We start from the raw sequence: 12,670 nt of genomic DNA, 5'->3' as shown, positions 1-12,670 counted from the left end.
AGTTGCGCCATGCGGTCATCACCCACATCTGACGTCTAAATATCCCCATTTCAAAGCATTTACTCAACAAAAGATCATTTATTTAATAATTTGTGATAACATAATATTCACTTTATGAAGACTGTAATACTTTGTGATGCCTAAATTAAATACAAATGCATATTGCCGTTGCTTTAAATGTCTCCCCTCCCAGGAGACACCCACACCTTAAGCTTGCCCACTGTCTATTTTCAAGCGAATTAGGTGGATGCGGCAAATTTTGTGAATTTACTCTGAAACATATTTTAGGAAGGTCTCTGATGTGGTTGGGGTTGAAAGAGTGAGAAATAAAGAGTATACAGATGTATAGCTTGCCTACGACACAAAGGTATTTATTCAGAGATTGGCGTTAAAAGGTCATCTGTACGCAACATCGTTGTGTACGGAATAGGGTTAGTCTATGTTAGATAATTTCCCTATTTAAAGCTTGACTCTTTTATAGTTACGTTGTGTACTAAAACCAACGGAAAAATGAACATGTGGCATTTTCTAGGCTGATGTGGCTAGGAACTATACTCTTATAATTAAGGCACAATGATATTACACAGCACAACTGGAGGTTTACATTGGAAGTTACTTTCAGACGCTGCATATTATCATTACCCCTGATTCAGCCAAGCTACGCAAGCAAAGTCCCTTGATTATTACGTCAGAATGAGAGTTTAGTTCCTAGACATATCAGCCTAGAAACTAGCAACTTTTGAATTCTCATATGTCTTAGTGCACAATGTAACTACAGAAGAGTCAGACATTAAATAGCAAAACTATCAAAACGTTTTGGTAATTTTTGAGTGAGATGCTAATGGCCTAATCCGATTTTATGATCAATGCTAAACTAAGCTAAGCTAAAAGTGCTCCTGCCAGGATATCTGCTGAATGGATTAAAAAAGGGTAAAACTCAACTATTTAATTCTTGGGGAGCTGTAACTAGAGCCTATTTCCAATTAAAAAGTAATGGTAACACTTGAAAATAACTACACACTATATATCATCCCTGCTGAAAAATCCAGCTTAAACCAGCCTAGGCTGGTTGGCTGGTTTTAGCTGGTCGACCAGGCTGGTTTTAGAGGGGTTTTGGCCTCTTCCAGGCTGGTTTCCAGTCATTTCCAGCCTGGTTTTAGCTAAAACCAGGCTGGATAGTGACTAGCTAAAACATCTAAAACCAGCTTGACCATCCTGGTTTAAGCTGGACATAGTTGGTTTTGGCTGGGCTCCCAGCCTGGCTCGGCTGGTCAAGCTGGTTTTAGCTGGTCATCGCCCAGCCTGACCAACTAAAAACAGGCTGGAAATGACTGGAAACCAGCCTGGAAGTGGCCAAAACCCCTCTAAAACCAGGCTGGTCGACCAGCTAAAACCATCCTAGGCTGGTTTTAGCTGGATTTTTCAGCAGGGATAAGCATTAGCAAATAGTTAATTCAATTTTTTTTAAAGCATTTACTCTACATTGATAGACGTTATTTAGCAGTTTATAAATACAGCTACAATATAAGCACATGTATAATGTGCTTAATGATTGTATTTTCATACCTAGTTAATAATTCATTTTTCATTTCTAAATTAAGCATGGCAATATTTACAAATCAGTTATTTAAGAATAGTTGGGGTTTAAGATCATTCAGAACGCATGAGTAAATGATTAAACTATTCAAATGAACATTTATATATCTTATTATTAAGGGATGTGATAATAGTTACTTTGTACACGACCTGACAAAAGTCTTGTCGCCTATCCAAGTTTTAGGAACAATAATAATAAGTTGACTTCTAGTTGATTATTTGGTATCAGAAGTGGCTTATATGAAAGGCAAAGGCCTCTAGATGACGCTTATTTGAGCACAATTAAATCTGATCATACCTTGATTATTAATGATTTGATTAGGACAGTAAGGCCTGACTCTGCTCAGACTAAAGTCTGATCACTGAACAGAAATAATGTACAGTATAGAATATAAAGTCCTGCTGCAGTGGAGACAGAATGAACATTGTGTCTGACTCCATCATGAGCTTGGAGGACTGCATCCATACATCTCTGACATGACTCAAATCACTGATTAATAAAGTCATCTGGAATGAAGAAGAAAGCCTTCTTGCAGGACTCCCAGAGTTCATCAAGATTCTTTGGATTCATCTTCAATGCCTTCTCCTTCATCTTAACCCCAGACATGCTCAATAATGTTCATGTCTGGTGACTGGGCTGGCCAATCCTGGAGCACCTTGACCTTCTCTGCTTTCAGTAGCTTTGATGTGGAGGCTAAAGTATGAGAAGTAGCGCTATCCTGCTGGAGAATTTGCCCTTTCCTGTGGTTTGTAATGTAATGGGCAGCACTAATGTCTTGATACAGTACCTCAGGCTGTTGATACTGAATGTAACCCCAAACCATGATTTTTCCTTTACCAAACTTGACTGATTTCTATGAGAATCTTGGCTCCATGCTGGTTCCAGTAGATCTTCTGCAGTATTTGTGATGATTGATGCAGTTCAACAGATGATTCATCAGTAAATTCCACCTTCTGCCACTTTTCCAATTGATCATCTAGAAGTCGAGTTATTATATGTTGCTTTTACAACTGGGATCAATGACAAGACTTTTGTCAGGTAGTGTATGTAATAAATGCTTTATTAACTCACCTTCATCTAGTTTCATGAACTAATCTAAAGTGAGGATTATTCATGCTCTGTTAATCCCTTAAAAATGACAATTAAAGACTCAGTTTCAAAAAGAACAACGTATCTTTGAAATTTTTATTTAAAGACACTTCTATACAGCTTAAAGTGGCGTTTAAAGGCTTAACTGGGTTAATTAGATTAACTAGGCAGGTTAGGGTAATTAGGCAAGTTATTGTATAACGATGGATTGTTCTGCAGACTATTGAAAAAAAGTTAGCTTAAAGGGGCTAATAATTTTGTCCTTAAAATGGTGTTTAAAAAATTTAAAACTGCTTTTATTCTAGCCGAAATAAAACAAATAAGACTTTCTCCAGAAGAAAAAAACATTATCAGACATGCTGTGAAAATTTCCTTGCTCTGTTAAATATAATATGGGAAATATTCAAAAAAGCAACCAAAATTCAAAGGGGGGCAAATAATTCTGACTTCAACTGCACATCTGTTTCAAGCTACGAATATTTGGATCGCATATAAACAGAACAAAGCAGATCACGAAATGTAAATTGTTAGCACTTGGGATCCAAATTCTGTCATTTAAAACTCTTCATGTCATGTCAAAAAGAACAACGTATCTTTGAAAATTTTATTTTAAAAAATATACTTACTGTAGTGGGAGTGTCAAAATACAACATAAAATTGGATAAAACAACAACAACAGTATTATAATTTAACAATATATTATAATGGAACATTTCAATGTTTTTACTTATGTTTAAATTGTACAGTAATTTTATTTTAGCTAAGATTTATGCAAAGATTTCTGTTTCATTTGATACAGTTTCAGTTCTTTTTTCCTGTTTAGAATTCAACCTCTCATTTAATAAGGGATTTACAGAGCATACATAGTGTAAGATTAGGTCATCAAACTTGATGAAATTGAGTCAATAAAGCATTTACTAACATACAAAGCAACTAATATTATATGCCTGAATAATAATCATTAATCAAATTATAAAAAATGTACTTACGCATTCCGAATGATCCTAAAAAACACACTTTTCTTAAATAACTGGTTTGTAAATAATGCAATACTTAATTTAGTAATGAAAAATGAATCACTAACAAAGTATGAAAACACAATCATTAAGCACATTGTTCGTGCACTTATAAGTAATTAATAAAGCATGGGTGGCTGTATTTATAAACTGCTTAATGTAGAGCTAATGCTTAACAAATAACCACTTAACTATTTGCTGAAGCTTAACAAATAGTGTGTAAATGTAAAGTGTTACCGAAATAATCTGTGCTTGCTTTGTTGCTAAATTTTAAATAAACTGAGATTAAACCCCAGTGCGATCAAAAGTCGCCCAGGGAAATGCCGCATAATTTTACCACACATTTCTCTTTGTCCCACCAGCCGCCCTGACACTGCATTCCTGTGGTTCATGATGCCGCTAAAGGCAATCCGCCATCTCGTCTGCAACCAATACAAGTGGCTGGTCATCAAAATAGTGGTGGCTCTGCTGCTTTTAGCAATGCTGGGCTTGTTTCTGTACAGTATGCCAGGGTACATGGTGAAAAAGCTACTGGGAGCTTGAGAAGTTTCTCTCTGCAGCGTTTGATAGTCGAATTTTCATTTGGAATGGTGTATTGGTGTGTTGGAGAAGTCATACGCAAACCTACTTTCGTCCTTTGCCTTCAATTATTACTGGTTTGATCATAAACCCTACTAAACTAAACTAAAAACACATAAAAACATAATTGTTTGCATATCCAGTGCTGATGTAAAATGTTTTTATATACATCTATAAATTAGTACATTTCTGGGTTTTTCCGATGGTTGGAAGTTGTGTTTCTTCATTGAAATGTGTGTTATTGTGTGCTTTTGGCTGCTGCTAATAAATCAATAAAAACACTATGCATGCATTTTATTTGTTAGGACCCAGAGAAAATCTTGCCATTTTTCTTTCTACAATTGATAGTTTTCAGTCATGTGACCTGTGCGGAGACTAGGCAGGCAAAAAAACGAGCCGTAATATCGGCTACACTGGGATCTGCATAGAAAAGCAGCACCAACTTAATCATATATACAGTTGAAGTCAGAATTATTAGCCCCCCTGAATTATTAAATCCCTGTTTATTTTTCCCCCTATTTCTGTTCAACAGAGAGTAGATTTCTTCAACATATTTCTAAACATTATAGTTTTAATAACTCATCTCTAATAACTGATTTGTTTTATCTTTGCCATGATGACAGTAAATAATATTTTACTAGATATTTTTCAAGACACTTCTATACAGCTTAAAGTGACTTTTAAAGGCTTAACTGGGTTAATTAGATTAACTAGGCAGGTTAGGGTAATTAGGCAAGTTGTTGTATAACGATGGATTGTTCTGTAGACTATCGAAAAAAAAGTTAGCTTAAAGGGACTAATAATTTTGTTCTTAAAATGGTGTTAAAAAAATTAAAAACTGCTTTTATTCTAGCCGAAATAAAACAAATAAGACTTTCTCCAGAAGAAAAAACATTATCAGACATGCTGTGAAAATTTCCTTGCTCTGTTAAATATAATATGGGAAATATTCAAAAAAGCAACAAAAATTCAAAGGGGGGCAAATAATTCTGACTTCAACTGCACATCTGTTTCCAGCTACGAATATTTGGATCACATATCAACAGAACAAAGCAGATTACGAAATGTAAATTGTTAGCACTTGGGATCCATATTCTATCATTTAAAACTCTACATGTCTCTGTCAGAGCTCTAATTTGTCAATGTTTACATCTGTCCTGTGGATATTTCTCTGAAATTTACTCAGTGGTGATGGCAAAATTTATTTGGTAGCTTCAGCTGCTTATACTTTGCATTTCAATTTATAATTTAATTGCACTTGACATGCAAATTAGAATATAAACTATATAAAAAGACTTGCCAATAAGCAAGAGATAGCAATGTTTTGCCCACCAGGAGTAGGGGGGGGCGTTCCTCTAATCATGTGACGTCACGTGAAAACTATCAATTATTTGCACCCAAGCTTTGAAAGCCAGTCTAGCTGTGGATCTTTGGATGCACTCGCTGCACCAATCATCATATTTCCTTCAAATGATTTTGCAAAACTTGCATTTTGAAGCGTTCGCTGAACGACCGTTGTGTTGAACAACGTTATACTTGCACTTCCCCTTTGCTTTGACCTGCCAAGCTTGCATGTCTTCAGTGAGACAAACCTTTGCGATTTGTTCAGAAAGATTAAAAGCTTGTTCGTTGGTTTTGTCCCACCAGCCGCCCGGACATTGCTATGCTGTGGTTCTTGATGCCGCTAAAGGCAATCCGGAATCTCGTCTGCAACCAATACAAGTGGCTGGTCATCAAATTAGTGTTGGCGCTGATGCTTCTCGCCATTCTGGGCCTGTTCCTCTACAGTATGCCTGGTTACATGGTGAAAAAGCTTCTGGGAGCTTGAGAAGCTTCTCTCTGCAACGTTTAATAGTACTGCGACATTTCATTTGGAATGGTGTATTGGTGTGTTGGAGAAGTCATACGCAAACCTACTTTTCTCCTTTGCTTACAATTATTACTGGTTTGATCATAAACACTGCTAAAGCGCAAAACTGAAATAGATTTAGAGGAGATTAGAGGATCGTACTCTATAGATTTCTTTGTGTACTAAAAACTCCTAAAAACATGTAGTTGTCTGTATATCCAGTGCTGATGTAAAATGTTTTTATATACATATATAAATTAGTACATTTCTGGGATTTTTCCGATGGTTGGAAGTTGTGTTTCTAGGCTGAAATGTGTGTAATTGTGTGCTTTTGGCTACTGCTATTAAATCCATGTAAAAATAAAAAACTATGCTTTTTATTTGTTAGGACCCAGAGAAAATCCTGCAATTATTCTTTCTATAATTGATAGTTTTCAGTCATGTGACCTGTGCAGAAACCAGGCAGGCAAAAAAAAAAACAATGGACCGTAATTGCGGCTACACTGGGATCTACATAGAAACACAGCACAAACCGGTCATATTTCCATCTGTTTCAAGCTACAAATATTTGGATCACATATTGACAGAACGAACAAGAGATATGACTACAAACTGTAAATTGTGGGCACTTGCGATTGTATGAACTAAATCTATGAAGCTGTTTTTCAGTCATTTACAAACGTCTCTCTCAGAGCTCCAATTCGTCGATGTTTACATTTATCTTGCGGATATTCCTTAGCGATTCGGTCATTGGCGACCGCGAAAATCTATTCTTTCACTTCTGCTGTTTATACTTTGACTTTTCATTTGGATATTTATTTTGATTGTACTAGAATAGAAACTATATAAAAAGACTTGTTGGTCAGCAGGAAATGTTTTACCCACCAGAGGAGCGTTTCCCTAATCATGTGATGCCACATAAAAACTATCAATCATGTACACCCAAGCTCTGCAAACCAGTCCAGCTGTGGATCTTTGGATGCATTTGTTGCACCAATCATCATATTTCTCTCAAATGATTTAGCAAAACTCAATTTTGAAGCATTCATTGAACAACAAGTTCTCCTTCGGGAGGGGAACTTCAATGCTATGCGGAAACTTCCACTATGGGGGATTTCATCAGAATCCAATCATCTGAAAGAGTATACAATCTGGCCAATGAAATGTCAATGGGTTAGTAGCGTTAGCATGCACAGCTGGCGCTACTTACAAATAGTCTTGTATATAAGCGCTGCATGTGCCAAGCTGAGCATCCGTTTTGCTTCAGATCCTTTCATGAAGCTTTTGAGAGAGTCATATGAGGGTTTCTCCAACTGTTATGACAGAGAGAGAGAACGAGAAAGCGGGCTGCTTTTCCTGGTCCAGAGTATGCGATAAGCGGCGGCAGACGGTCGACCTTGGTTTCTCCCTTGTCTGGCAATCTTTGGGTCCGGTCAGTATTCGGTTTGTAGTTCATGCCATCACTGCTGTTGCATGTCTGTTGCACAGTTAAGATCGAGACTGGCTCTTGCAAAAGGGCCACCCACTCCAGCTGTCCCCCTCTTTGTGGTTGGCACTCGGGCAGATCTGAGGGTTACAGAGTGAGTAAATCCGCCACCCTCAGGCTTGCGGACCTCTTATTTCTCCACGTGCTCCATCCAAGCTTCGAGTGGTGAAGCGATGCGTCCTCGGATGGTCGCCCTCTCACATGATGACACCGAGGCATAGACGTCCATCGCTGCATCGGATGACAGGCTGTCATTGTCTGATGAGGATTCGAACCCGCTCCCTCCTATCGGGGTAGCGAGCACGGCGTCGAATCTATAAGCAGACATGATAACCATACTTTCCCGGGCTGCTTCGGCCGTGGGCCTGGAGATGGTTTATCCCCCACCCACCCCCCGTGGCCAGACCAACTAGATGGGTGTTGTGTGGAGGATGTTAAGAAGGCAAGACCTTTAAGCCTCCCATCCCCTTCTTCCCAGAAGTCCAAAGTAGGCTCACGCAGTCTTGGAGGACACCTTTCTCTGCCCTATTTGCGTGTACCTCACCACTCTTGATAGCGGAGCAGCCAGGGGTATGAGTCGATTCCCCAGATGGAAAGTGCCATTGTGGGCCCGCGTGGTGCCAATTACTGGTGGGGTCTGCCTCTGCTCCCGTCCAAGGCATGTAGGTTATCTGCCTCCCTCGGAGCCAGAGCCCACACAGCCGCAGGCCAGGCTGCTTCCCCTCTGTGCGCTATGGCCACCTACCAGCGTTAACAAGCACAGGCGCTGGCACAGCTGCACGAGGATGGTTCCGACCCAGGCCTGTTACACGAGCCCCGCACCGCAACTGACTGTCCTCTACGGATGCAAGTCTGCTGTTTGTGGCCTTGGAAGGACAATGGCCTCATTAGTGGTCCAGGAGCGCCACCTATGGTTAACCTGGCAGATATGCACGAAGTTGACAAAGTTTGCTTTCTTAACTGTCTCATATCCACGCTGTCAGTTGACTTCCCCACTTGGTAAACCTTGCAGGGTTTCTCATCTGTCTCAGCTGAGTAGTCAGGTAATGGCCCGTTACATTGTTGGCATGCCCACTGGTCACCCCGCGTTCTAGGTATAGATGCCTGCTATGTGAGATCCCCACTGTTGATCCCATATGCTCACTCAGCCACAATGTAGTCCCCCCTCTTAGGCGGGCTCATGTTTTCCTTCCCCGCTAACCATCTTTTTATATGAGCACTCCCCTTTCTCAGGGCTAGTCCATATGTTTTCTCGCCACCTGGTCACTTGGGCAGCAGGTGGCCTCCGCAGCATCCTACCTACCGAGATTGCACACTTTCCAAGTGTGCATTCCACCGTAGTGGAAGTTTCCACATAGCATTGAAGTTCCCCTTCCGAATGGGGAATGCTACGGTTACTGAAGTAACCCTCGATCCCTGGGGGAGGGAACAGAAATGCTATGTTCATCGCCACAATGATTGCCCCTTAGCTTTTAGCCGTGAAAGGCTCTTCTTCTAGAAAAGGATGCCTCCGTTTAATAATGAAAACTTACATACAAGATTAATTGTAAGTAGCGCCAGCTGTGCATGCTGATGCTGTTAACTTATTGGCATTTCATTGGCCTGATTGTATACTCTTTCAGATGCTTGAATTCTGACGAAATCCCCCATAGTGGAAGTTTCCACATAGCATTTCCATTCCCCCCCTCGGGGAACGAGGGTAACTTCAATAACCGGTTTTGCTTTGACCTGCCAAGCTTGCATGTCTTCAGTGAGACAAACATTTGCGATTTGTTCAGAAAGATTAAAAGCTTGTTCATTGGTTTTGTCCCACCAGCCGCCCCGACACTGCTATGCTGTGGTTCTTGATGCCGCTAAAGGCAATCCGGCACCTCGTCTGCAACCAATACAAGTGGCTGGCCATCAAATTAGTGTTGGCGCTGATGCTTCTCGCCATTCTGGGCCTGTTCCTCTACAGTATGCCTGGTTACATGGTGAAAAAGCTTCTGGGAGCTTAAGAAGCTTCTCTCTGCAACGTTTGATAGTACTGCGACATTTTACTTGGAATGGTGTATTGGTGTGTTGGAGAAGTCATACGCAAACCTACTTTCCTTCATTGCCTTTAATTATCACTGGTTTGATCATAAACAATACTAAACCTCAAAACTGAAATAGATTTAGAAGAGCGTCCAGTAGAGATCTCTGTGTTTCAGAAAACTAAAAACACATAAAACATGTAGTTGTCTGCATATCCAGTGCTGATGTAAAATGTTTTTATATACATCTATAAAATAGTACATTTCTGGGATTTTCCGATGGTTGAAAGTTATGTGTTTCTTCATTGAAATGTGTGTTATTGTGTGCTTTTGGCTGCTGCTAATAAATCAATAAAAACACTATGCATGCATTTTATTTGACCCAGAGAAAATCTTGCCATTTTTCTTTCTACAATTGATAGTTTTCAGTCACGTGACCTGTGCGGAGACATGGCGGGTGAAAAAATAATGAGCTGTAATATCGGCTACACTGGGATCTACATAGAAAGACAACACAAACTGGTCATATATACATCTGTTTTAAGCTACAAATATTTGGATCGCATATCGACAGAAAACAGATCACAAATGAAATCGTTAACACTTGAGATCTATATAATGCATCTTCACCCGTTTGTCAGTCATTTAAAACCCTTAGTGTTTCTCTCGGAGCTCCAATTCTCCAATGTTTACATTTATCTTGTGGATATTCCTCAGCGATTTAGTCATGATGGTGAAAATCTACTTGTTTACTTCTGCTTTTTATACTTTGCATTTCAGTTAATAGTTTTAATTGCACAACTTAAATTAGAGTAGAACCTGTATAAAAAGACTTGCCAGTCAGAAGGAGATGTAATGTAATGTCTTGTCCACCAGGGGGGCGTTCCTCTAATCGTGTGACGTCACGTGAAAACTATCAATTATTTGCACCCAAGCTTCGAAGCAGTCCAGTTTTTGATCTTTGGATGCACTCGCTGCAACAATCATCATATTTCCTTCAAATGATTTTGCAAAAATTCATTTTGAAGCAATTATTAAACATTGTTATCCCTTTTGCTTTGACCTGCCAAGCTTGCATGTCTTCAGTGAAACAAACGTTTGCGATTTGTTCAGAAAGATTAAAAGCTTGTTCGTTGATTTTGTCCCACCAGCCGCCCGGACATTGCTATGCTGTGGTTCTTGATGCCGCTAAAGGCAATCCGGCACCTCGTCTGCAACCAATACAAGTGGCTGGTCATCAAATTAGTGTTGGCGCTGATGCTTCTTGCCATTCTGGGCCTGTTCCTCTACAGTATGCCTGGCTATATGGCCAAGAAACTCTTGGGGGTCTGAGAGTAGAAATCAGTACATTCATTCATTAGTTTTGTGTCCTTCGTTTGAAATGCTTGAGTTTAAAATAATGTGTATGTCTGCATTTGGCTGAATAAAGATGTCCATAACCAGTATTGCTAATCTTTTGTCCTTTAGTGGCGTATATTGAGTGTTGATTGCTTCAGGTTGGTTTGCGATTGTTTGCTGTTGACCTGTATATATATTTTAGAACTGCACTATACAATGACCAAAGGAATCCAGTTTTGTAATGAGCTGAAATAAACGAGTGAATAAAGCATTAGGATTTCTGCAGTGTGTTTTTCTGTCCATATGCATCTAACATAGGCTCATTCTGAAAACGTAGCCCTATACACAGATCTGGAGATCACAAATTATGTAGCCAGAGGAACTTAACGCTGCATTTCATCATTAAAACGAATGATACGTTCCTTTTCATGCTTACCAGCTGATCGCTTACCTCCATATGGACGGCTTTCCTACTGTTTACCAGTTTGTCCAGTAGCTTGCCATGAACACGATGACAAGGTTTGAGGGTGTACTCACACTATGTACAGTTGCCTTGAACCGGGCCAAAGCACGCTTGTCCCCTCTCCCGTCTCCCCCAACAGCTTGCACTCGCATTACATTTGGGCCTGGGCACGCTTACGCAGGGCCTCAGCATGCTGAACTGCCTCTCTAGGCAGAGGACGATCACGCCGCCCTGAACCCCAATGTAAAAACGAAAGTGACCAGTTATGAAAATGAAGTGAGGTGTCGCGTACCTCTTTTCTGGCGCACTATGCGCGGATATAACTGAGGATACGCGGGTGCTGAGGGAGGGAGGGAGGGAGGTGTCGCGACACTGCGCTCTTTATTCTGCCGCCCTATGCGCGGATATAACTGAGGACGCGCGGGTGTCGCGGACCTCAATTCTGCGGCCCAACACGCGGGTGCTGATGGAGGTGTCGCTGACGCCGCCCTCTCTATTTTGTCATCTATGCGCAAATATATCTGAGGACGCGGGTGGTGAGGGAGGTGTTGCGGACATAACTGAGGATGCGGGTGGTAAGGGAGGTGTCGCGGACGCCGCCCACTCTGTACTGCCGACTTACGTCATCGATGCTGCGCTGTTCAGTAAGTGCTCTCGCTCAGCACAGTGGAGATTTCCTTAGTTATATTGTTTTAGTTGTTTGATATGCAGTGACATGCAGATCAGATCAGCCACTTTTGACGCTCATAAACAATTATAAAGTCCACTTGCTGCAGGAATGAGGAGGTTTGCTGAAGGTGCAGCTGTCGTGCAGTGAGGGGCTCGCGTCTTTAATAATCTACAACAGTTTGCATTCATTAAACAGTAAGAATGATTAATTAATCCGTATAAAACAGTCCCTTAAAAGTCAAGTCTTGTCTTCAGTTTCGGGTTCAGGCACGTTTTGCACTCTCACTACAAGTGCACCACACCTGAGCCCAAGTGAACCGGGCTCTAGCACAACTCTTTCAAACGCATCTGGGCAGGGTTCAGATAGCATAGTGTGAGTACGCCCTGAGTCAGGTGAAGAGTTCCAGAAAAGGGGTAAGACAAAAACAAAAGCCATAAAATAAAATAGTTAATAAAATAATAGTTAATAAAAAAGTAAATAACAGTAAGAATGTGGTAAAATCTGAAAACATAGCAAAAATCGAAGGCTTTTCTTTTTCTGGATTGCTTTTGAAAACTGTTGGTTGAGT

The 12,670-nt window shown here is 40.4% G+C and overlaps 1 protein-coding gene across 5 annotated transcripts in view; it reads left to right on the top strand.

Annotated features, from left to right (window-relative positions):
* otofb (otoferlin b) overlaps positions 1-11,076 on the top strand; it is a 59,734-nt gene extending 48,658 nt beyond the window's left edge. The window contains exons 42-43 of one of the 5 annotated variants that reach the window (XM_073927629.1): positions 9,433-9,639; positions 10,783-11,076. In XM_073927629.1, the coding sequence (XP_073783730.1) occupies positions 9,433-9,613 (181 nt within the window). In that variant the 3' untranslated portion in view covers positions 9,614-9,639; positions 10,783-11,076. Of the gene's footprint in view, positions 1-4,064; positions 4,564-5,928; positions 9,993-10,782 lie in introns of those variants that run through there. The other 4 variants (XM_073927628.1, XM_021467487.3, XM_021467486.3 and 1 more) reach the window with 4 other exon arrangements.
* The last annotated feature ends 1,594 nt before the right edge of the window (positions 11,077-12,670 follow it).

This window comes from Danio rerio, chromosome 17 (assembly GCF_049306965.1).
Source record: "Danio rerio strain Tuebingen ecotype United States chromosome 17, GRCz12tu, whole genome shotgun sequence".
Taxonomy (NCBI): Eukaryota; Metazoa; Chordata; class Actinopteri; order Cypriniformes; family Danionidae; genus Danio; species Danio rerio.
This window is presented reverse-complemented; position numbering and strand designations above follow the sequence as displayed.